General features: G+C 38.6%; 1 protein-coding gene across 1 annotated transcript in view; it reads right to left on the bottom strand.

The window, feature by feature from the left end:
• LOC132101166 (extracellular calcium-sensing receptor-like) overlaps positions 1-21,307 on the bottom strand; it is a 35,385-nt gene extending 14,078 nt beyond the window's left edge. Inside the window, exons 1-5 of the mRNA XM_059505878.1 lie at positions 21,222-21,307; positions 3,104-3,286; positions 1,683-2,421; positions 1,306-1,527; positions 963-1,086 (exon numbers count right to left, since the gene is read on the bottom strand). Coding sequence (XP_059361861.1) covers positions 963-1,086; positions 1,306-1,527; positions 1,683-2,421; positions 3,104-3,286; positions 21,222-21,307 — 1,354 coding nt within the window. The remainder of the gene's footprint in view (positions 1-962; positions 1,087-1,305; positions 1,528-1,682; positions 2,422-3,103; positions 3,287-21,221) is intronic.
• Between the last annotated feature and the right edge of the window lie 4,602 nt (positions 21,308-25,909).

The following is a 25,909-nucleotide window of genomic DNA, read 5'->3' as shown; positions in this document are numbered from 1 at the left end:
TGAACAGTATGAGTGCCTCATAACACAGTAACACAGCCTGCATGAGGCATCCTCTTCTTGCTTTACAGCAGATTGAAGAATTTTAAGTGCATTACTGCCACCAGTCTCTCAAGTGGACCATTGACATTCTTAATTGAGATTGTAGATAGAGTGTCAATGATCAATTTGAGAGATAGGTTGCGGTAATGCGATCCGGCGTAAAGCAAGAGGAAGAAAAAGCCTCACCCGCAGGCTGTGTTTTGAGGAGGTGCTCATATAGTTCAGGCATTGCAATGCATTAGAGGTAAAAGAAAAACTATATAAATACTGTTCAGTTTATTGCACAGACCGACTGTTTTGTGTCTTTATACATCAATGTATTGTAACAAGTTTAATTTGGTTTTATTTGTGTGTATATATATATATATATATATATTTTTTTTTGTATGTTTTAGCCGTGATTCCCATCCACTTGCATTATATGACTAACAGACTGCAACAGTTTGAGTTAAAAATCTCTGTTTGTGTTCTACTGAAGAAACAAAGTTACCTACATCTTGGATGGCCTGGGGGTAAGCAGATAAACATAAAATTTTCTTTTTTGGGTGAACTATCCCTTTAAGACTAAAAACCTCATGTTTTTTTTAAATAGATAATAATAGATAAAATAGATAATAATTATTACATTAATTTTTTATGTAATTTTGGTAGATCCATTAAAGAATATCTGATATTCTACACAGAATAAACTGTATGGTGAATGGCTTATGGGTTGATAGAAAGATAAAGTAAAAGTATCAGGGTGATGCAATTCTTCTCATATTAAAAATGACAAAGAAGAAAAAAGCCTTGTTAAAATAAATAATTGAGACAACACATTTATTTATTTTTTTTTCTCTCTCTTTAATTTACCATGGACACTCATATATTATTGACCCATAAAATAACAAGAATATGACAAGAATATGGTCTGAAAAAAGTACCTGTCTCATTACTGATTTCTCCTTCTCCACAACTAATGCAGTCATAACAGCAGACAGGTCTTCCTTTCTGTGCAGCCTTCCTAGTGCCTGGATGACAGCTCTCACTGCACACAGACACAGGCACCTGCAGGTGACAGATAGACATAGCATCAAGGTTGGAAATTAAACAATGCTTGGAGCAACATAGCTAATGTTTAATTAATTGATTTAATTAAAGTATATGCCATGAACAATATATGTATTTTACATTGTCTACATAAGTCTACAAACACTCCCATGAAATCGAGGGGTACTGCACACAAATCTTCATCACAAACACAAAGAATAGAACTTAACTTTATACCTTTTCACTGCCATCATACCAAATGATAGCTCTGCTCAAACTGAATTCTTGGCCTTTAGGCTTGGATGCATCATACTGACCAACTGTCACAAAATCAACTGAACCGTCTCCCTGAAGCTGCCAATTCACAAATTCATAGGTAGCCACAGGGTCTCCGTTGGTATCAAATGAAACAGAATAATTATTTTTAGTGAAGTTCAATCGCTTGAGTTGATCAAAAACCTGCATGATGAATTATTTCAATTATTTGTTCAATAATCAGCACACAAATACTGGTTGTTATATTCAGAAAGTGATGGAATATGAATATTTTTTAAATCTGTGTTGTGAATGAATTTTCAAAATGTAGTTAAAATATTCACAGTGAGAAAACGTACCTGCTGTGGCTCAACTTTGATGTCTTTCTCACATCGCATTTCATTACAGACGATGTCATGGAGGACATGCGCTAGAGCGTAAGTGGCTTTGTACACCAAATAGGACGTGTCTGTGTATGGGTTCGGTAAAGCGCGCAGGTCCTCTGTGCCATCACATGCTGGCATACCAGTAGAAGAATCTAATTGCTGTTTTAAATTACAGCTAAATGAACTTTCCCAGAATTCTGTCAGCAGGGGGAATTTCAGCGCTTGTTTTGGTGACAGGTCAAATAGAAAGTTGCGAAAACCTGCAATAACAGACCGCGGGATTGCAAAACCCACTGCACCGATACACAAATTAAACCGCAGCATCTGTGGATCTGTAACCCACGCCTCACTGCCGATCCACTGCATCGGGGGAAGAGGCTGCTGCCTCAACTCCTCTAAAAGAATTCTCATATCACCTTCGGCCATGAACGCAACTATTACACGAGCCGTTGACTCGCGAATGACGTCCGCGACTCTTTTGAGTTTGCTGCGCAGCTGGGTCCTGTAGTAGGCCTCAGAATACTCCACGCAGATTCCCTCCTGCTCCGCAGCTTTCAGGAATGATGCCATGCCATTGTTCCCGTAGTCTGAATCACTGCGCACAGCTCCGATCCACGTCCATCCGAAGTGCTTGACCATCCGTGCCAGTGCTGCCGCTTGATGGTGATCACTGGGGATGGTCCTGAAGAAAGTAGGATGCTGCCGCTTGTCACTGAGACACGCACATGTTGCGTAATGACTTATCTAATGAACCATAAAAAAAAACAAAAAAAAAAACACATTTTGAATCACTATTACACAGACGTTTACATGCAATATTCTGAGACATTAAAAATAATGATTAAGAAGACACTGTGCTAAAAATGAAGAATAAGAAATAGTCGCATACACACACACACATCATATCATAGTTAGCACACACCTGTGTTATTCTAAGAGGACCAAAAAGTCTTGAAATACTTATAGATGCAGTGGAAGCTGAATTTCCGATTAGTGTGGGAACTGCATTAAATTTTGCACAGGAATCATTGTAGTTAAATACAGGATCTAGTCCATTGACAAGTTGCAGTGCTACTTTAATTGCCATTGCCACAGAGGCACAAGTGTCGCATATATGGTACCCTAAAGTGATGCCCGGTAAGAGATCGGAGCTGTTGTTTATCTCTTGGATGGCGAACTGTAAGGCACGAGCAAAGTGCAGTTCACTGAAGTTCATGCTGTTGAAGTGCACACATTCAAAAACTCTATTAGTAGTATTATTATTAATGGATAAAATATTAATTAAAATAATCCATTATCTTATTTGACATAAAAACTATTTCTTGAAGTACAATCAGTTAGATCCATTCAAGAATATTCTATGGACTTTAATCAAATACATATAAAACTCTAACCTGCCACTGCACACCAGTGGTTGTGGCCGCTGAGTGTAGGTTTGCGTTTCAGTCCTCACATAATAATGAATGGTGAAAGCCCCTCCAATGACAAAGTCTCCGTCCTCAAAGAGAGCAGGAGGTTGAGGGTAACCTTGGAGTATGCAGCTGTTTAAATTAACCCCACACACAGCAGGACAAAGCCTGGTAATACATAGTAGTGTCAAGGTCAATAAAAGATTAACATGCATTACTCTATAGGCAAGAAACCACTCCAAATGTGAAATTAAAATTATGCCTTGTTATATATAACCACCACAGTCACTACTGTTGTAGGGTATGCTGTAACTGTATTACAAAAAAAGGTGTGGTTACATTTGACATCCATAATGTGTCTCAAATGTATTGCAAAGTTTCAAACAACAACTATATATATATATATATATATATATATATATATATATATATATATATATATATATATATATATATATATATATATATATATATATATATATATAGCCTGCAGTGCTACTCTGATTGGTTCGATTATCTTTCATAGGCATACAGGAAATGTGTACGTACAGTAGTTGGTGCAGGATGGAGTATGTTGTGCGCTTCTCACTGGCGAGTCATACTCTTTGCGGTTAAAATTGACCGGACACCAGGAAAGCAGGTTTGAGGAATCAGTGGTCTGGTGTCTGCAAGTTAGTTTTCTAGAAAACATATTTGCTTGTTTTCAAACAAGTGTGCGTGGGTGATTTCATTTTCCAGTCAAATCGAGTCTGGGGTCTGCAATATACATACACGATAATATACAATAATATGGTATGATCTGACAGAATCGAGTAAATCACCATGCACACACACACACACACAGAGGGCACGCACGTGATTTATTAGTATATTAAAACTCAAAATTCAAGATATTCTAAATCGTAAAAAATGCTTCTGTATGCTTCTTATATTTATATAATTGACTATAGTTACCTTAATCTCTTATCACTCAATGAGTAGGCCTACCTTTTTTTTTTCTGCAGATGTCAGCATAAATTTGATTATAATATGATAAGCTCAGTAAAGTAAGCAATAAGTGACTTACATTTTAGACATAATATTGCTTGTTTTTGCTCAATTTTGCCATTGAAAACTTTCCCAGCTGGCATTTCAACGTTGACTCAACGTCGAAACAACGTCAGGTACCATGGTTGAATACCATGGTTGAATACCTTTCGATTTTGCAAATTGGATCAACGTTGAAATCACGACGTTGATTCACCATTGAAATCGAGACGTTGATTCACCGTTTTACCTTCATCACGGGTGAATTATGGTCATTCTGCAGACCTTGAATTAACGCTGAATGAAGTGTTGATTTTGAAAAGTTAATCAACGTTGATAACACGATGTTGTATCACCGCCGTACCTTGCACCATGTATACATACACAATTGTATGTTCAATTAGTTCCTAGTTTGCATTTAGATCAACACAAGTACATGATAAAGGCTAAAAATCAAATGACTGGCAGCAAGGGAGTATGCAGCTGTTTAAATTAACCCCACACACAGCAGGACAAAGCCTGGTAATACATAGTAGTGTCAAGGTCAATAAAAGATTAACATGCATTACTCTATAGGCAAGAAACCACTCCAAATGTGAAATTAAAATTATGCCTTGTTATATATAACCACCACAGTCACTACTGTTGTAGGGTATGCTGTAACTGTATTACAAAAAAAGGTGTGGTTACATTTGACATCCATAATGTGTCTCAAATGTATTGCAAAGTTTCAAACAACAACTATATATATATATATATATATATATATATATATATATATATATATATATATATATATATATATATATATATATATATATATATATATATATAGCCTGCAGTGCTACTCTGATTGGTTCGATTATCTTTCATAGGCATACAGGAAATGTGTACGTACAGTAGTTGGTGCAGGATGGAGTATGTTGTGCGCTTCTCACTGGCGAGTCATACTCTTTGCGGTTAAAATTGACCGGACACCAGGAAAGCAGGTTTGAGGAATCAGTGGTCTGGTGTCTGCAAGTTAGTTTTCTAGAAAACATATTTGCTTGTTTTCAAACAAGTGTGCGTGGGTGATTTCATTTTCCAGTCAAATCGAGTCTGGGGTCTGCAATATACATACACGATAATATACAATAATATGGTATGATCTGACAGAATCGAGTAAATCACCATGCACACACACACACACACAGAGGGCACGCACGTGATTTATTAGTATATTAAAACTCAAAATTCAAGATATTCTAAATCGTAAAAAATGCTTCTGTATGCTTCTTATATTTATATAATTGACTATAGTTACCTTAATCTCTTATCACTCAATGAGTAGGCCTACCTTTTTTTTTTCTGCAGATGTCAGCATAAATTTGATTATAATATGATAAGCTCAGTAAAGTAAGCAATAAGTGACTTACATTTTAGACATAATATTGCTTGTTTTTGCTCAATTTTGCCATTGAAAACTTTCCCAGCTGGCATTTCAACGTTGACTCAACGTCGAAACAACGTCAGGTACCATGGTTGAATACCATGGTTGAATACCTTTCGATTTTGCAAATTGGATCAACGTTGAAATCACGACGTTGATTCACCATTGAAATCGAGACGTTGATTCACCGTTTTACCTTCATCACGGGTGAATTATGGTCATTCTGCAGACCTTGAATTAACGCTGAATGAAGTGTTGATTTTGAAAAGTTAATCAACGTTGATAACACGATGTTGTATCACCGCCGTACCTTGCACCATGTATACATACACAATTGTATGTTCAATTAGTTCCTAGTTTGCATTTAGATCAACACAAGTACATGATAAAGGCTAAAAATCAAATGACTGGCAGCAAGGGCTTTACAATCAACTTCAATAAACTACCACATGCTCAAAATTGTAAAACAGCAGTTTTATTTTGGAAACATACTGTATAAAACAGATGAAAATAATCCTAAACTTTATTTTGCAGAGTATGCATGGACATGTTGTTAAAACATGTAGAATAACAATTCAAATTTAATAATATTTAAAGATTTTTGTCAAATAATTTTGAATATTTTTGCATATAAATGTATATTTTTTGCAGCACTTGCAAGAGTAACCCTTGTTCCATTACGACTGGAACCAGTTGATATTTTATTTTGGTAATGTGTCTCATTACAAGGGATGTGTACACTGGTGCAGGGAAAATTTGCTGAAAAGTTTGAGAAGGACCCTTCAACCAGGGACGCTGTAACGGGAGGGAATATTAGGTATTAGGACAATTCCAAGAGCCCAACGTTACAGGGGGCACCCCGAGGGGAGGACTGTGTCTTTTTAAACCATGTGGAATGCAGAATGTGTTTTCTAAGGAAGGGGAATCAAAATTTTTTAGACCCAACAGCCTTGTGCATATAGTGTGGTTGTGCTTCGGTGATCCTTGAAAGAGTCCCAGCTCCAGGTCCTTTCTGACGCCATCCCCTCCACTCTCTCCCACTTGTGCGCTTTCTGAAACAAAACACCAAAAATAAATCCTTATAAAATATCAACTTTGATATAGTGAAATACATTTAACTGAAAACTGAATACAAAATAAATCACACAATATTTCCACTTTTCAGTTCAGTAACAGGGGAGTTGAAAACAAAGTGCACGACACTATTCATTAAACACTTATTTAATGAATTCAGATGTACAATTACAATATTAACAAATTATTCAAAAGCAGTGTTTTCAGAGCCCCCAGTTACACTGTTTTAATACAGTGCAGTAAAATAAGTAAATCAAATTAAGTACATTTTAATTAACCTATCACAAAAGGTCAATGTATCTCTAGCAGAAGTGACAGTGCAATGTAGCAGATAAACAATTTCTTACCAATGTTTCAAGAACAAGCTGGATCCTTTATAAGTGCACAAAGTTTTGTTGTCATTATGTCTGTATCCAAAAAAAAGTAGACCCTTTACAGATTCGATTGATGTATTGCTCTTATCTGTACGATTAAAACTGAAAGTGTAATTTAAGGTCTTTTCGGGGTTATCAGGAGAAAATGACTCAAAACGCGTATCCACGTTAATCGACTCGAAAGGGTTAATGACTCTAAAAGGGAAAAGAAGAAATGGTTGACTGAAAAGTTCTTAAAAAGCAGGATTTCATTTATAGCATTTCTTTAAACTAGTGGTTCTCAAACTTTTTATACCAACCACTTTAGAAAATATTTGTCTAAGTTCCACCATAATGACCAACATTACATTTCAGCATTGTAGTAGGCCAAACTATTCAGCGACAGCTGTACAGTTAAAAAAATGAGGCAGTTTTATTCCTAATAAGAATATTTATTGTTGTCAGCCACTTTAACATTCTAAATACACAGAACATTAACACTGCACTCTGCTTACATACAGGTAACGAAAATGAAAGACTTAAAGTTTAAATTAAAATGTGTTATCACAAAAGTAACATAACTGTACTGTACTTAAATGTGAAAAAAAAACACCTTACTTAAAGATTAAATTAAAATGTATTAACATTAATATTTAATTTAGTGATTCCCCTGTGTAACCACTAGAGCAGGCCTGACACTGAGAACCATGACTTTAAACAATCCTAATTAATTTTTAAATTCATTTTCATTAATTCATTTAAATTGTACCGAAATTTGCAATTATATTTTTCAGAAAACACTTTGATACTATTATTAGAATAAAAACATATAACACGCCTAATGCATGGGATTCATACCAGGAAAATGTGGAAAAAATATCTAAAAGACAGACAGTAACATAATTAACCAGCAACACAACAAAAGATGAGCATCTAACTTGAGCATCTGTGATAAAGCAATACAAATATACACACACAGGTATTTATTTATCTTCTGTAGGTTACAGGTCCTTTAAGTTACCCATTTGTAAACTCTGGTAACGTGATACTTCACTATTTTCAAAAGATAGCGATTTTCTTACCTTATTTTGCCAGTATGTTTGCAGGACCTCGCAGAACACATCTGACCCTTTTTGTGTTCACATAACAGTTTTTGTTCTCCATTAACATGTCACGACTCAAATTCGCTCAAAAAATAAATCAAAGTAAATATAATAATAAATTAAATTAAAAAATAAATCGGCCTCACTCACAGAAAGACTCATATTTTCAAATTTAGAAGGTGCGAAACGATTCATGGTCCAGTTTCCTGAATGACAGCCAGATTAACCAAACATGATCAAAATAATAAAATAAAACTACCAATAGAAATTGTTTTAGCATGATAAAGCAGCGAAATGTATTTAGTTTTATTGTTGCTAATGATGATAACATATACCTTTAGATTTTAGGATAGGTATCATGATTAAAATATTGTAAAATGCTATTAAAATAATAATAATAATCTTAAATAATTTTATACAAATAATTTTAAAGTTTATTAACCTTTTCAACCATTTAGCATTAAACATTTTCAGTGTTGTTTGAAAGTTAAAACAGCTGACCTTATTTCAATGTTGAAGGTTGGTCATGTGCCGGAAGTTTTTCAATGGTCAGCTTTAAACGTTGAATCAACGTTGTTTCAACGTTGAAACAACAACCGTCCTTATTTCAACCATATTTCAACATTGAAGGTGGGTCATGTACCGGAAGTTTTTCAATAGTTCAGCTTTAAACGTTGAATCAATGTTGTTTCAACATTGAAACCACAACTGACCTTATTTCAACCATATTTCAACGTTGAAGGTCGGTCATGTGCTGGCTGGGAAACTGCTGTAAAAATATATCAGATAATTTTTTTTTTTTTCTAATTTCTTTTGCATAAATCTATTAATCACCCTCAGTCCTGATCAAAACTACCAAATGTTTTTAAAAAAACTTTAATTACCAAGTTCATAAATGATGTCACTGATATGAAAAAAAAAACCACATAAAATGACTTATTTTCAATATAAAAAGTGATTGTGGACTGGACATTTTTTTTTACCTTTTATAATAGTCTTGGGCATGTCAAAGGTTAGTAACAACATTGGCTTTGATGCATTGTTAGTTTTTGTGCAGCATTAGATTAAAATTCTTTCTCCCTCATTTGTTGTTCGTGGCTGTTTATGCATGATTATATGACACCATATAATCATGCATTCTTGATTGTTGGTGGTGTTCGCTGTTGGGAAGAGGTAAAAATTTTCATTTTTACAGTTGATCACTAGGTGGGACCATTTAACCTTTAGACAGGCCTGTGCAAAAAAAAGCTTAGTTTCTGACTTGTATATGGAGCTATATTGAGTATAACCGCATATTATATTGTGTGTGTGTGTGTGTATAAGAGAGAGATAGAGAGTGTGTGAGAGAGACCTTTGCGCACTTACCTTGATGTATCTGAAAAAATCTAAATATGCACCTCAGCTCTCAGAACTACATGGAGTAAACAATAAAAAAGAAGTGTGTTTATGCACCTGCTGCCTTTTGATTGTGAAAAGAACAGGCCAAACAAAAACAAGTGGATTTAAACACTTGCATGCCATTCTGCTGTATGGAAGGATTTTCTGGATTATTTTCAAATGGAATTGCAAATTGCATTTTCATTTGCGTTTTCAGAATGTGGACACAAACGCACCAAAATTTGCCAAATTTCAAATGAAAAAGCAAAGTCCATTTGCAAATGCATTTCTCATGTCTTAAGAGCTATGAGCCTGTCATATTTAAATAGCAATATTAATTACCACATTTGCTTTTTTTACTCTCTCTGCACTGCGCATGTAAACTGCCAAAACTCAAATGGAATCGCAATTCCTTTTGCATTTGTATTTCCGACGTCTACACGGAAACCTGTCAATCAAGTAACAGGGGTGGGGTCATTTTATTGGGCATGTTTGCATTGGGAAGTGACGTCACTCACAGTCAACAGTAATAAACAATTATTAATAGACGATTTTTCGGAATGTTTTGAAAAATGGAAGTAATCTGTGAAATTGTGGAGGACGCCACAATTTTTTTTTTTTGACACTCGCACAGTAAGTTGATGACAGTTCATATGGTACAGATTCTTTTTACTCAGAAGCCATTTGGTTTTGGACAGGTTAAATGAGTTTGTGGCCTTGACAAACAGCATCATCAGTAATGATGTCTTTGCCAATTTAATGCCGCGTTTCCACCGAAATACCCAGAACAATTGTACCAGGAACTTTTTTCCCCAATAACTATTTTCCCCCCAGATCTGTTGCTTTCTGTGTTTCCACCACGGTCTAAAGAACAGGAAGATTAGGCAAATAGTCTGGTGACGTAGGTCTGTATGCGTTTCTTAATATAAAGTACATTGATTTTGGACTTGCATCCTCTGTAGTTCGGTCTTTGTTCATTCGACTCGGGAGTGTGATGTTCGTGACGACACAAATACGGTAATTCTGCAAACAGCAACGTACTTGATAACATCAGTCAGTTCGCCTTGGCGAATGCATTTTTCCTCTGTATATTTACAATAAAACGAAAAAGGATATCAAATACCACTGCCTCCTTTCGTTTTTCATTTAAACATAATAATAGCTGCAGAAATGTACTTAGTTCAGGGAAATGTGTATATATACAGCCATTACAATGAAACTAAATATTATATACATAGCCTCTTTTTATCTTTTTAATCCGGTGACAACGCACTAATATTTTCAGAGTCGCTTTAACATGAAACAGGAAACTCATGAATAATCATGTATGATCCGCCCAGTGAAACCAAATATCGCAGAAACCGAGCACCGGCCACTTCACTTATATTGGCGTAGACATCATTACTGATGATGCTGTTCGTCAAGGCCACAAACTCATTTAACCTGTTCTGAGTAAAAGGAAATTTCTACCGTATGAACTGTCGTCAACTTGCTTCGTGAGTGTCAAAATGTCCTCCACAATTTCTCCGATTACTTCCATTTTTCAAAACATTCCGCAAAATCATCTATTAATAATTGTTTATTACCATCGACTGTGAGTGACGTCACTTCCCAATGCAAACACGCCCAATAAAATGGCCCCACCCCTGTTACTTGATTGACAGGTTTCCGTGTAGACGTCGGGAATCCAAATGCAAAAGGAATTGCAATTCCATTTGAGTTTTGGCAGTTTGCATGTGCAGTGTAGAGAGAGTGATAAAGCAAATGTGGTAATTAATATTGCTATTTAAATATGACAGGCTCATAGCTCGTAAGACATGAGAAATGCATTTGCAAATGGACTTTGCATTTGCAAATGGACTTTGCTTTTTCATTTGAAATTTGGCATTCCCTTCCCGTTCGTGAAAGTGAAAAAAGATTTGCATTTGCATTTGGATTATGTCACAATTTATGCGTCCACATTTTGAAAACGCAAATGAAAATAAAATATGCAATTCCATTTGAAAATAGTCTGGAAAATCCTTCCATACTGCTGGTCATTTGATGGTGAGAAGAGCAGCAAGAAACATGAGAAAGGGCTTGACATGCATGCACACACACACACACACACACACACACAATATAATTTGCTGTTATACTCCATATAGCTCCATATACAAGTCAGAAACTAAGCTTTTTCTTCTTTTTTTTTTTTGCACAGGCCTATCTAAAGAGTTAATGGTCCCACCTAGTGATCAACTATAAAAATTACAAATTGTACCTATTCCCAACAGAAAAAACCACCAACCATCAAGAATGCATGAATTTATGGTGTCATGGCTTTGCAATCAAAAAATGTCGTTACAATGGAAGTCAATGGGGCAAAAACAGCCACAAACAACAACTGAGGGAGAAAAAGCTTTAATCTAATGCTGCACAAAAACTAAAAATGCATCAAAGCCAATGATGTTATTAATCTTTGACATCCCCAAGACTGTCATAAAAGGTAAAAAATCCAGTCCACAATTACTTTTATATTGAAAATAAGTCATTTTGTTTGAACAATGCACAAGGGTTAAGCTTGAAACAGCTAATGTCCCACATAGCAAACGGACTTGGCCCACACGTGGCCTCAAGGTAGCACTGCTGGCCTCCTGTCGGCAATGGCATGAGCTGGGCCATGTGTGGCAATGACGGCATGGCGGGGTTCTGGCAAACAACATGAGGGCCGATTGTTGATGGGAGGAGTGTGGCCCAGATCAGTCCAGTGATATGTGGCCCAAATCAGGTTAAGATCTGGCAGCATATTATGTGACCCATGATAAACAAGATAAATACAATATTGCATGATAATGGTTAAATGATCACATACATTTTAATGAAGTGTAGTATTGTTAAAACGTAGTCTTTGAAATGGCAAGTCAAAACAGAATGAAACATATCATTTAAAAATTAAGCAAATCAGTCAAGTGCATTAAACTGCACTTAATTATATATTTTTTAATTTTATATTATTATTCTTGGTACAAATAATCTTAGAATCTTTACATGAAAAAAAGAGAAAGGGAGAGAGTATTTAACTGTTATCATGTAATATTTATTTGGTTTACTATGGGACACACACTGATCTATAATATAGAGTGGGGGCACATAATTTTTATTAGTATGCTGCCACGCACAAGCATTAAATAAAATGATCATGAAATTATTTTATTTTTATTTAAATCCTGTATCCATTTGATACTTGGTGTGAGGAACAGATACAAATTCAAATCGCATTCATTGGCGATATGTATCTCCTTCCTCTGTAGCTATAGTAACTATTTAAAAATGTGCCGTTAAGAAGTTTTACAACAAGTTTTACGGCAGCGATATCAAATGATGTTTTATTAACAAGATTCAGGAGGAGCGCGTCAGATACTTAGCCCAATCAACACAGGTGGACCATAATCAAGTAATCAATCCCATAGTATAATTATCGCTTACCTCTATCCATTCTACTTCGCAAAGTGGACGAGGGAAGTTTATATGGACAGAAGGATCATGGGAGCCCGAAGTGTCCATCAGTTCTGAAGGGTCCTTTGAAGTGGCAAGTTTTGAGCACTTCATTTTGGAACAACCCTTCAATATGGTGGACATGATTGTTTTCACTAAGTGCCCTTCAGGGGTAATATGTCCCATTTGGAATGCACCGTACTTCACCTGAGTTTAAAAAATGTGCATTGCGCCATGTTTGTGTAATCGCGATATGTGAGGGTAAAAAAACGAGAGAACAAATGGAGTGCCACGTTTGGATGATTACAAATGAGACTGACTGTATGTGCTGCAAATAATTGATCAATTAAGTATATCTTGATATAAGCTTTCTTTATTGTTAATTTAGTCTTGCCATTTGATTGGTTTTCATGATAACATGGCAGTTCCCTTTCGAGGGAACTTCGAACTGCGTCCTCTAGGGGTCGCTTTGGGGAACACCTCGTCGTGACCCGTGTCTGAAGCATACATTGAAAAAAACACCAACTTGTTGGCCAACGACAGCCTCCGACGTCACTACCGGCACGATTATAAATAAGCACCAGAAGAGCACGTCATTATCTTCTTAATCTTCATCTTCACTGTTTTGTTTGAAGCGTGCTTCTGAAAGAACCGGTAAGGGCAAACTTTCTCTGTTTATCATAGCAACAATTAGCAAGCGTTTAGACGATGTGTGCATCCGTGTCGGCGTTATTTGACACCCGCGGGATCTTCTATCTCCGGTGCCCCCCATCAAAATGGTACTGGGAATATCTCCCGGAGTAGTGAAGACCATGACAATAAGCACATCACAGCATCTTCGAACAGCAAAGCAGTGGATGGGCTGATATCGGAGGATAAGGGCACAGACTTTAAATCAACTTTTAGTAAGAAAGGTTTAAATTTCCAACATCTTAATGTTAGAAGTCTACAACCAAAAACTGAGGAAATAAGACAATTGGTGAAACAATTAAAGATCGGGGTTATCTGTTTAACGGAAAGTTGGTTAGATGAAACTATAAGTGATGAGGAAATCGCCATTAATAATTACTGTATAGTTAGGAAGGACCGGAATAGAAAGGGGGGCGGGGTCTGTGTATATGTGCATTCAGATGTGGCTTTTAACTGTAGAGATGACATTGCTAGTGATTTAGAGATTGTTTGGATGGACATATGTTTACCAAAAACAAATGCCATTTTATTGGGGGCTTGCTACAGACCGCCAGGCCATTTAACTTTTTATGATAAGTTAGAACAAGTTTTCTTGAGACTATCAAATAAAGAGAGCTCTGAGGTGATTTTAATGGGGGATATGAACACAAATGTGTCAGGCTGTGCCCATCCTTACGGCAAAATACTGGAGGACCTGTGTCACTGTTTTGGTCTTGAACAGCTGGTAAAATAGTCCACGAGAATAAGTAAGACTTGTGAGAGTACTATAGATCTGATCTTAGTATCAGACAAAACTAAAATATAAGTGGTACTATTACTTACGGTATAAGTGACCATAATATAATTTTTTGCACAAGAAAAATTGGTAAAAAAAAAAAACTTTTACTCGCACAAGACTGTACTATACAGATCATTTAAACATTATTCCCAGGAAACATTCAGGATGCTGGTTGATGAGGTGGATTGGTCCCCTGTTGTAAATTGTTCATGTGTTAATATAGCATGGCCACAAATTAAAGATATATTTTTTAAAACCATCTACAACGTGACCCCTCTTAGACAGATCAGAGTCAAACAGCGTTCTAGTGCATGGTTTGATAAAGGTATACATGATGCTATTAAAACCAGGGAAAAAGCACTTAAAGTTTTTCATAGAACTAAAAATCATGCTGATTTTATTTCATATAAACAAGCAAGAAATAAGACTCAGGAACTTATTAGAAATGCTAAATCAACCCACTATAAGAATGATATATCAAATAATAAAGATAACCAAAAAAGTTATGGAAGACTTTAAAGGAATTGGGGGTGGCTAAGACAAATACTATGAAACCAAGAAGCACAGGACTAACAATTAAGGGTGTTCTAAATTTCAATAAGAAAGAGGTTGCTAATTATTTTAATATTTATTTCACTTCTATAGCAGAACAGCTGGTCTCAAATCTTCAACATTCCTATGGGTTTTTTAATATTGATAGGGTAAAATCATTCTACAATAAACTTCGAGCATTGCCAAACTCATTTTCCTTACGGAAGGTTGAGGTAGGGGAGATGGAAAAAAAGCTATTACAGTTAGACTGCTCTAAGGGCCCTGGGTTAGTTGGGTTATCTCCTCGGTTTTTATGAGATACCACTGCCCAAATAGCCCCATACATCTCACATATTTTTAACCTGTCTGTTGAAACTGGTGTTTTCCAGAATGACCTCAAGAGGGCCAAGGTAGTCCCCCTTTTTAAAAAGGGAAATAGCCACGATCCTGGTAACTACAGACCAGTCTCTATTTTATGCACAGTATCAAAAATATTTGAAAGGTTGGTCAATGAGCAATTTAATGAATACATGAATAAAAACAACTTCATGTTTAAATTCCAATCCAGATTCAGGAAGTCACATTCTACCGAATCATGCCTACTCTATTTATCTGACATCATACACAGGGAAATAGATAATGGAAATCTCTGCGGAATGGTGTTATTGGATCTTCAAAAGGCATTTGATACAGTGAACCATGACAGACTGATTGCCAAACTTGAGGCCTTAGGGGCAGACAGCAGACAGCTCCACCTGTAGATGGTTTAGATCTTACCTATCAGGGAACAATTAGTGGTCTTAGGGGGAGTACTGTCAGACCCTTGTATAGTTGAATGTGGAGTTCCACAAGGAAGTATTCTTGGACCGTCCTTATTTTTAACATATTTTAATGATATGGCAGACTCCTGTTCATGTGAATTATTTCTTTACGCGGATGACTCTGCACTTTTAATGTCTCATAAACAACAATCCACTCTAGAGAGTAACCTGAGCTCTGAGTTATCTTCTGTAAACAACTGGCTGATTGACAATATGCTGTCTCTACATTTTGAAAAGACTGCGGCCATTTTGTTTGGCTCAAAATATAAATTAAACAGATGCTCGAAATTTAGGGTTATTTTGTATAATGTTGAGGTCAGTATAAAAACGTCAGTAAAATACCTGGGTTGCATCCTAGAAAACAACTTGGATGGCAGAAAGATGGCCAATAAGGTTCTGAGTAAAGTCACTGGGCTTACAAAGTTTTTAGCCAGAAATTCTACATTTTTAGATAGGTCAACAATGATAATTTTAGCTAACACTTTAATTTTAAACCAGTTTGAATATGCATGCACCTCCTGGTTTGAAGGCCTAACAAAACGACTTAAAGGGAGGCTGCAAGCAGCACAAAATAAATTAATAAGAGTAATTCTAAACATGGGCCATAGGTCTCATATAGGTAGGTCACAATTTGTTGAGCTTAACTGGCTTCCTGTTGAGTCACGTGTTATTATGTCAAGACTGACCATGACCCATAAAATATTGTATGGTAATGTCCCAAATTATTTGTTGTGTCTTATTAAGGGAAATGTTTGTACAGTATGTTATGTCATTGATTATTACACAATATGCAAGTGTCTTGTCCTGATGTTATGTGTTGAGGACCACAATGGAAATAAGTCCTGGACTTTATTGTGTTTTTATCCTCGATTGTATCTGATGCCTTTTTGTTTTATGTTTACTGTAAGGCTTTCTTGATATAATTAAATAAATCAAATCAAATCAAATCAGACACCCGATGACACACACGATCTTTGTGTCATTTGTTTGGGTGAAGAGCACGCACGCGATGTCTTTGAGGAGGAAATCTGCGTGCATTGTGAGTGTTTATTCAATGAAAAAAGCTCCGCTCTCGTTCGTCTCTCTTCTGAAAGAAAAGGGAAAAAAAGGCAGCCATCTGCTTCCCGCGGTTCAGGACCTGTCCGCGCTGAGGCGTGGAAGAGAATGAGCTCGTGAGAATACAGGTGAATCTGTCTGAATGGTTTAAAAAGGGCCTTTCCCTTTCGCGCACTTAAAAAAAAAAAAAAAAAAAAAGGGCGGCAGATGAGAGAGAGCCTCGAGAGGATGATGTAATATCTTTAACAATTTCTGATACTGATGTTAGTGCTCTGCTGGGTTTTTACCCAGGAAAAGCAGGAGATATTTGAGGATGGTGAAAAAGCTGAGGCTGAGCCTTCTCAATTCTACTTCCCTGCGTATTTAGAGCTGTTAGAGGTTATTGAGCGAAAATCACCTTTTGACCATAACCCTCGAGCTCAGGTGAGCCTTTTATTTCTGCATGATCTCCATACAGAGATTAAAAAGAAATGAAAGATGCCGTTTTCTTCTCACATCCATCGGTTTCGGCATGAAAGTAATCTGCCAACATCGAGGTGATGCGCGAAAGCGGCTATGAGGGAATGCCTCCTGTAGAAAGAGCAAAAAAAAATAAAAATTTTTATAAATAATTTATAAATAATTTTTATCTGTGAATTTTTTTTCTTTCTCCAGGGGAAACATCCTCTCTTAATCTCCCTCCTTGCCATTTAAGCCCCTTCAAAAAATCATCTCGCTTAAATGGCAAGGCATACGCAGTAGCAGGTCAGGCTGTGGCTTTATTACACACAATGCTGGTGCTTCGAGCATATCAGACTGATCTGCTAAGAGACCTGGATAGAGGCAGGGGCCTTTTTCTGATCAGGTAGCTGAGCTGAGCCGCACCACGGATCTCTCTCGGTGCTACCAAGAAGGCCGCCTCTGCCATGGTCAGGACTATGACGGCCATGGTGGCAGCGGAGAGACATCTGTGGATGAACCTGGCAGACATCGGGAGGAAAGAAATGGCTTTCTTCTCGATGCTCAGGTTTCGCCTTCTGAGCTTTTCGTTATTTCCGTTGAGACGGCGATTTGAGACTTATGTGTATTTAATTGCTGGTGGTTACGGGTCAACTAATAAACTCTGTGAGTTTCCTTTGCAGTGCTCAGTTACAGTGTTAACTAAACACTCGCCAGCACCAGCCATCCGGCTTCATGTTCCGGTATTAGGCGGCTGAGATCACAGGTTTCTGAGGGAGCCTCCTTGATCATCAGGCCTGGCACAGCACTGCAGGGAATTTCATGGATGTCCGGCCAGGTCACCCCGAGGGGTCTCCTGGCCGCTTACGGGTGCAGTCGCATCTAGTGGGAAGTGGAGGTGGCAAGTCTTCTTGTATATGCTGCCTCAGGTGATGCTCCCCTCGCCCGAGGTTTGTAAAATTGAGCTTGCCTCTCCTGTGAGATTCAGCGCCTCTCCGATGCTTAGGAACCTTTAAGTACACACGCTAAGCTTTGTGTACTTTCTCAAAACCACATGGTGGTCAGTGTGCACGTGAACACTTTGCGCACTTTCTAAAAATCCACAAGTGGTAAGTTTGCACGCAAGACTCTGCAAACTTTCTGAAATCTTGTACGATAAGGGTTACGCGCTCCGCTTTGTTCCCTTTCTTGAGATGATTAGACCTTGGTTCCTTGGGCTCCATTCAGCCAGTGTGTATTTGTTTAAATACAAGCAAACAAGCATCGCTTCCCTCAACATGAGGGACTATTTGGGTGATTCTCGTGGTAATTTAGCAGCACTCCCCTTTTTCCAAAAAAAAAAGGGTCGCCTATGAGCGCGCTACTCTGAGCTCAGAGTTCTCCTCTCATATGAGACTGAGTTCTCTGTTTTTTCCCCAGAGCTCTCTAGTATTGTTTCCATAGATCGAGTTGATGACTCTCAATCATACTGTTTTGAGATGCAACATTCCATCTATGAGCTGCTCTATCAGAGTGCCATGAGAGCCCCTCCTTAGAACAGTATTTGAAAATCCATGCTATGGTAAGTGTGCACGTGAAGTCTTTGCACACTTTCTGATATCCACACGCTAAGTTCGCACGCTAGTATTCTGCGTTCTTTCTAAAATCCTATATGGTGAGGGCTTCGCGCGGTTGCTTCGTGCCCTTTCTTGAGTTGGTAAAAGCCCCGCTCATCTTGGGTGCCACTCCACCTATGTATCCTCTGATACCTATCTAAACAGGGTGTTGCTACTAGAGAACTGTCGAGACAGCTCTTTCAGCAAGCTTATGCGTAAGCTAGCGGTAGCCCCTGTGTGACAGGCAAGACTTGGTAGAAATGCTAGGTTCTTAGCCGTATCCCTTTAAAGGAATCTTTCCTGATTCCAAGCCTTCAGCTCTACCCTGGGACGAGGCCCTAACAATTAAGTTGGGTATGTAGCTTAGGCCTTTTGGCCATAAGGGGTACTGTCACAGACAGCCGTCTGAACGTCCCAGGGGCAACTCCCATGGAAATGGTAGAGTTGGTACTTAGTGCTCGCCATGATTCTGGCCTGCACTCCCCTCAGCATGGCGGCGTGGGTATACTGTTCCCCAAAGCGACCCCTAGAGGACGCAGTTCGAAGTTCCCTCTAAAGGGAACTGTCTCAGGTTACGTATGTAACCATAGTTCCCTGAGTAGGGAACGAGACACTGCGTCTTCTAGCTCCCAGCCATGCTTCGGATGCAAGCTTCAAACGAAGAAGATAATGACGTGCTCTCCCGGTGCTTATTTATAGTCGCGCCGGTAGTGACGTCGGGGCTGTCGCCGGCCAACAAGTTGGTGTTTTTTCAATGTATGCTTCAGACACGGGTCACGACGAGGTGTTCCCCAAAGCGACCCCTAGAGGACGCAGTGTCTCGTTTCCTACTCAGGGAACTATGGTAACATACGTAACCTGAGACAGTTCTTGCTATATGGACTTGGGTGGTAAATTAATCGTGTCGTTTAATTTATCTATGGCTACATTGTGATATCAGAATATGATCACGTGTGGATCAACACATTTGGCTGCTGAAAATACAATATTTTATTTTAACTCTTTAAATTATTTAAAATTAAATTCAACGCTACTGAACAATATTCAAAGATTCAATCTTGTAATATTTAATGTACATAATCGATATTATAACTACCAGTATTATTCAATACATCAGCCACCTCTAGAAATTGTCACAATTCGCAGGTCTGGGCAACTCTTGATCGCTGATTAGCGATCAGCGCTGATGTCCTGATCAGCTGCAACCTTTATATTTAGTTGTTTGTTGTTTATTCCCTGTCGGATCATTGTTTGCTCACTAGGTTAGGTGTACATGTAAATAAAGCCTCACACCTTATTAATATCATGCTGTGAGGAACTCAAGTCAAGTCAAGTCTGCCTTATTGTCAATTCTTCCACATTTACATTACATACATACAGAGAATTTAATTTGTGTTACTCTCAAATCCTTGGTGCATATAGATAACACTAACAGTATAGTTCAGCTTCTTGACAGCTTGATGAATGAAGCTGTCCTTCAGTCTGCTTATCCTGGCCTGGAGACAATGCAGTCTCCTCCCTGATGGCAGCAGACTTAAGAAGCTGTGTGATGGGTGGGTGGGATCACCTGCGATGCAGAAGGCTTTACGGGTCAGATGGGTTCTGTAAATGTTCCGGAGGGAGGGGAGGTAGACACCAACGATCTTCTCAGCTGCTCTCACTATAAATTGAAGGGTCTTCCAGCAGGATGCATTCCAGGCACCATACCACACAGTGATGCAGCTAGTCAGGATGCTCTCAATGGTGCCTCTGTAGATGGTTTACATGATGGGGGCCAGTGCTCTGGCTCTTCTCAGTTTGCAGAGGAAGTAGTGATGCTGCTGTGCTTTCTTGGCCAGTGCTGGGTCAGCAGAGTGAAGAGGAGGGGGCTCAGCACACATTCTTGGGGGGCCCCAGTATTTAGTGTTATGGTGCTAGATTGGACCAGTTTGTGAATGAGATGTTGAGGGATGATTGTGTTAAATGCTGAACTGAAGTCTATGAAAAGCATTCTGAAATATATATCTTTTTTTGTCCAGATGTGTGAGTGCTGAGTGGAGAGTAGTGGTGATGGCATCATCGGTCGAGCGGTTGGACTGGTATGCAAACTGGAAGGGGTCAGGGGGGGGGGGGTTGGGGTTAGACTTGATACGGTGCATGACTAGTCATTCAAATAACTCCATGAGAATAGGCAACTGGAATAAGTGCAACTGGACGGTAGTCATTGAAGTAGGATGGAGACGGCTTCTTCAGGACTGGAATAATGGTGGGGAACACACACTTTAAGTCTGCGTGGTTGAAATCCACAGCTAAAATGAGAAAAGCAGAATGGCTGAATATTCCCGCAGCAGATAAAAAGCTCTCCGCTGCATGATTTACCTCCCGTGACAAGGACTCTGTCCGCTCGATAACATTTCATCTGATGGAGCTGAGTAGTGCAGTCTGGAATGCTGTTGCTGAGCCATGTTTCCGTGAACACAAAAACACAACAGTCTCTTACAATCCTCTGAGTTGAGCGTAGTAATCGGATGTAGTCCAGTTTATTGTTCAAAGAGCGTACGTTAGCCAGTACGATGGTGGGGATAGCTGGCTTGTGTGGGTTAGCCATTAGCCTAGCTCGGATACTTCCGCGCTTCTGCTACTGCTTGTGGCAGTGTGAGAGAGGACTCTTGATATTCGCTTGAAAATCGTTGTTTCTGTTGTTGTGCAGTTCTCAGACAACTGCCCATTGTAGTCCCTGCGCTGCTGAGGAATTATCTGCACACTCACATATCCTGCTGTCTTGATGCTGTTACCATTTTTTTTTTTTTTTTTGCATTTAAAGATTGAGATGTCCTGTAACTGCTTGTGTTTGTAAAAAGTAATGTTTTAGGTGATGTTAGAAGTTTTAAAGGTGCCATAGAATGCCAAAAAAAATCACTTTTATAAGGTGTTTGAACACAGTTGTGTGGCTAGAGTGTGTGTGAAAACAACCTGCCTATAATGGTAAAAATCCACCCCCTCATTGTTTTATAATCTCAATAATTAATAAAAAGTCTCTCCACACTAGCAGTTCCAGGTTTACAGTTTTGTGTTTTTTAGGGTGGCCGAATCAGGGTAAGGGGTTGGGGGTTGTTGCTGTTCATATTTTTCAAGTGAATGCTCGAAATACATTCTTAAGTTAGTACTTTACAATAATAATAGACTTGAATACATTAACTAACATTAACTAATCAAACCTTAACTTGTTAATAAAGTATATATATGTTCACAAAAACACTGTTAAATTAAACAGAAAAAGCAAGCAGATGAGTATAATTTGGTGTGGCAGCCAATACAAATAATAACCGTTTCCTTACCTTAATCCTTCATTTGGACCAGATAGGTTGCAGAATCATGTGCTTCTGAAATTATTATCTTGTTCTATATAGTGTAGTAGTTGGCTTTCTCTGTGTGCATGTAGTTTTATCTAAATTCTGAATAAAACGTCATAAGCTATACTGCATGCAAAGACTGCTCCCTTTAAATTTATTAAAAAATGTCATTCATTCATCACGATCTAACAAATAAAAAAAAAAAATACATAAATAAAAATACAATGAATGTGACTAGATGATGAAACTGTTAAATGTCTTTGTTAGAAAAAATTATGAGCATGATAGAACCCAGTACTGGACAAAAAAGGTGACTGGAGCGGTGATTTTGTGGATTCCAACCTAAACACCTCTGATTGGCTATTTCATTTTAGAAGTCAACAAGCATGTCTGTGATTGGCTACATTGCTTATCTGACGCTTTCCAAAGAAGATACACTGGATTGTTTGCCAAATGTATTTTGTTATGCTATTATTATGAAGAAAGCAAGCAGATTCATTAGCAGGCAGTTGTATGAGTAAGACTATATAATACACGCTAAACTCAATTCCGACCGTCCCCCTCCGTCCTAAGGGGATGTGGCGGTGGGGTAAAATACACATTTTTGGCAGGATTCTCCTGGTAAAATTCACATTTTAGGGGCTAAAAATCACGTCATTGGGTTCGCTTAAATCCACGGGAAAACCAAGTACTTGGTAACACTGACTGCTCCGCAGAAAACTTTCTATACACACTCTAGGGACATCAGAAAACAATTTGAAATATTGTATCAATGCATTCTGTGGCACCTTTAATGAACTGTTGCACAGTCAGCTCACCCTGATCCCACCTTATAAGCTAAAAGTGTCATTAAGTCACTATCCCTATGAATTTTAACTGCTTTGAATCTTTTTCATTTGTTAGTTATGTATTCACACCTGGGTATTTACAGATACTCCTCTAATCATCATTATCACCATCATCATACTTTACAGGTAACAAACCAAATGATAAGGACAGTGGTTTTGTTGTGCCAGCCATGGTAAGTACAGGGAACTTCTTAATGAAAATGTGTGAAAGAAGCTTGCAAGGCAAGTTGAGAGATAAAAAAAAACTACAGTTACCTTTTTAAATTTTCATGGATTTTATTAAGTTTATCTATTTTTGGTAATTGATAAAGTTATGTTTAATTCCCTGTAAAGTAGTAATAATAATAATAAAAAAAAAAAATCTCAAAAATGTGATCTGACTGCCTGCGGGTGTCGCTGTTGGACAGTGTTTTCTCTACTTCCTGTTGGCCTTCTGTAGCAAATTGTAGCTCCGTGTAGCTGTTTTTATTTTATTTTTTTCTCTAGAATCTTTATCTTACTATCACTCTCTGTTTTTTAAAGTGTTTTTCACAAGTTCATCAAACAACCGCAGTAAGAATTTTCATCAAGCACGGTGAGTAATGGCTTCTCCTATCATTGTTTCTTGCACCTCTTGCCACATGTACAGTTTATCTATCTCTGTCGCTGATGAGGGATTCACATGTGATAAATGCAGGGAAATAGTTAGGCTGACAGAGAAGATTTCAGAATTAGAGACACGCATCCAAACTTTAATTGAGGACAGTAAGAATGTTAGGGCTGTAGATACGGCTTTGGATGCGTCTAGATCAGGGATTCCTGTACATTGTTCGGTTCCGGAAACAGAGTCCCAGCAGCAGGGCAACTGGGTGACGGTGAGGCAGCGTAGTCGTGGGTCAAAACACCGCTCTTCTGTTCCGATCAAAACATTAAACAGGTTCTCCCCACTCAGTGATGCACCCACTGAGAAACCTGATGAAAGTGCTCTAGTTATTGGTGATTCTATTGTACGGAACGTGAATATAGAGACACCAGCCACCATAGTCAAATGTTTACCGGGAGCCAGAGCGCCTGACATCTTGGCAAATTTAAAAGTGCTGGCTAATGCTAAACGTAAATACAGTAAGATTGTTATTCATGCCGGCGCTAATGATGTTCGACTTCGCCAGTCGGAGATCACTAAAAATAACATTAAAGAGGTGTGTGAACTTGCAAGCACGATGTCATCTCTGAGTGGCGCCGATACAGGATGGCTGCCTCCGTGACGTGCTCTGCAGTTGTTTTTGTGTTTTTGTTAGTTTGTCCTGTCTTTAGTTATATTCCTGCAATCAGTTTCACCAGGGACGAATTGCTGGATATTCGGCAACACACATCTCCCGATATTTCACCGGTTTTCGACTATTCTGATGTTTTGCTGGACATTCTTGTCGGCGGAGCGGCTGCCCTGATCACACGCTTCAAGAGGACGCGCAGGCGGGGAAAGCGAGCGGGAGCGCTCGTGAGACTCAGAAAACGTGGATTTCGAACGCCGTTGCCTAGCATACATCTGGCAAATCTCCGCTCTCTACCCAACAAAACGGACGAACTGCTTCTGCTCTCTCGGACAAATAAAGATTTCTCCCACTCTGCTGCTCTGTGTTTCACGGAAACTTGGCTGAATGACACCATACCGGACAGCGCGCTCCATCTGCCGGACTTTCAGCTGTTTAGAGCGGATCGCGACGCAGAATCAACGGGGAAATCGCGCGGCGGCGGGACATGCTTTTACATCAATGAACGGTGGTGTACAGATGTAACTGTGTTAAAGAAGACGTGCTGCTCAAATCTCGAAACGCTCTTCATTAACTGCAAGCCGTTCTATTCGCCGCGGGAGTTTCATTCGTTCATTCTGGTTAGTGTTTACATCCCTCCTCAAGCGCACGTGAGCTCAGCTTTACAGAAACTCGCTGAGCAGATCACAGAGACAGAACAACAACACCCAGACTCTGTTTTAATCATTCTTGGGGACTTTAATAAAGCCAATCTCTCCCGTGAACTGCCAAAATACAGACAGCATGTTACTTGTCCCACAAGAGACAGAAATATATTGGATCACTGTTACACAACAATAAAGGATGCATTTCACTCTGTTCCACGAGCAGCTTTGGGACGTTCTGATCACCTTCTGGTTCATCTTATACCGACCTACAGGCAGAAACTAAAATCAGCTAAACCTGTATTAAGGACTGTAAAAAGATGGACTAATGAAGCAGAGCAGGATTTACAATCTTGTTTTGACCTCACTGATTGGAGTGTTTTTGAAGCTGCTGCCACCGATCTGGACGAACTCACAGAGACCGTAACATCATATATCAGTTTCTGTGAGGATATGTGTATTCCTACCAAGACTCAACTAAATTACAACAATGACAAACCGTGGTTCACTGCAAAACTCAGACAGCTCCGTCAGGCCAAAGAAGATGCTTACGTGAAGGGGGACAATGTCTTGTATAAACAGGCTAAATACACACTGGAAAAGGAGATCAAAGTGGCAAAGAGGAATTATTCTGAAAAAATAAGGACTCAGTTCACTTTGAACGACTCCGCATCAGTGTGGAAAAGCCTAAAGAAGATCACCAATTACAAGACACCACCCCCCAGCACTGTGGAAAATCAACGACTGGCAGACGATCTGAACGAGTTTTACTGCAGGTTTGAAAGAACACCCATCACCTGCCCTGAACACCTCTCCACACAACCGTTCACACCAATAACAACTCCTGCAACCAACCCTGAATGCCTCTCCAAACAAACGTTCACACCATTCACAGCTCCTGCAACCAACCCTGAATGCCTCTCCACACAACCATTCACACCATTAACAGCTCCTGCAACCCATCCTGATCAC

This window comes from Carassius carassius, chromosome 23, assembly GCF_963082965.1.
Source record: "Carassius carassius chromosome 23, fCarCar2.1, whole genome shotgun sequence".
Classification (NCBI taxonomy): domain Eukaryota; kingdom Metazoa; phylum Chordata; class Actinopteri; order Cypriniformes; family Cyprinidae; genus Carassius; species Carassius carassius.
This window is presented reverse-complemented; position numbering and strand designations above follow the sequence as displayed.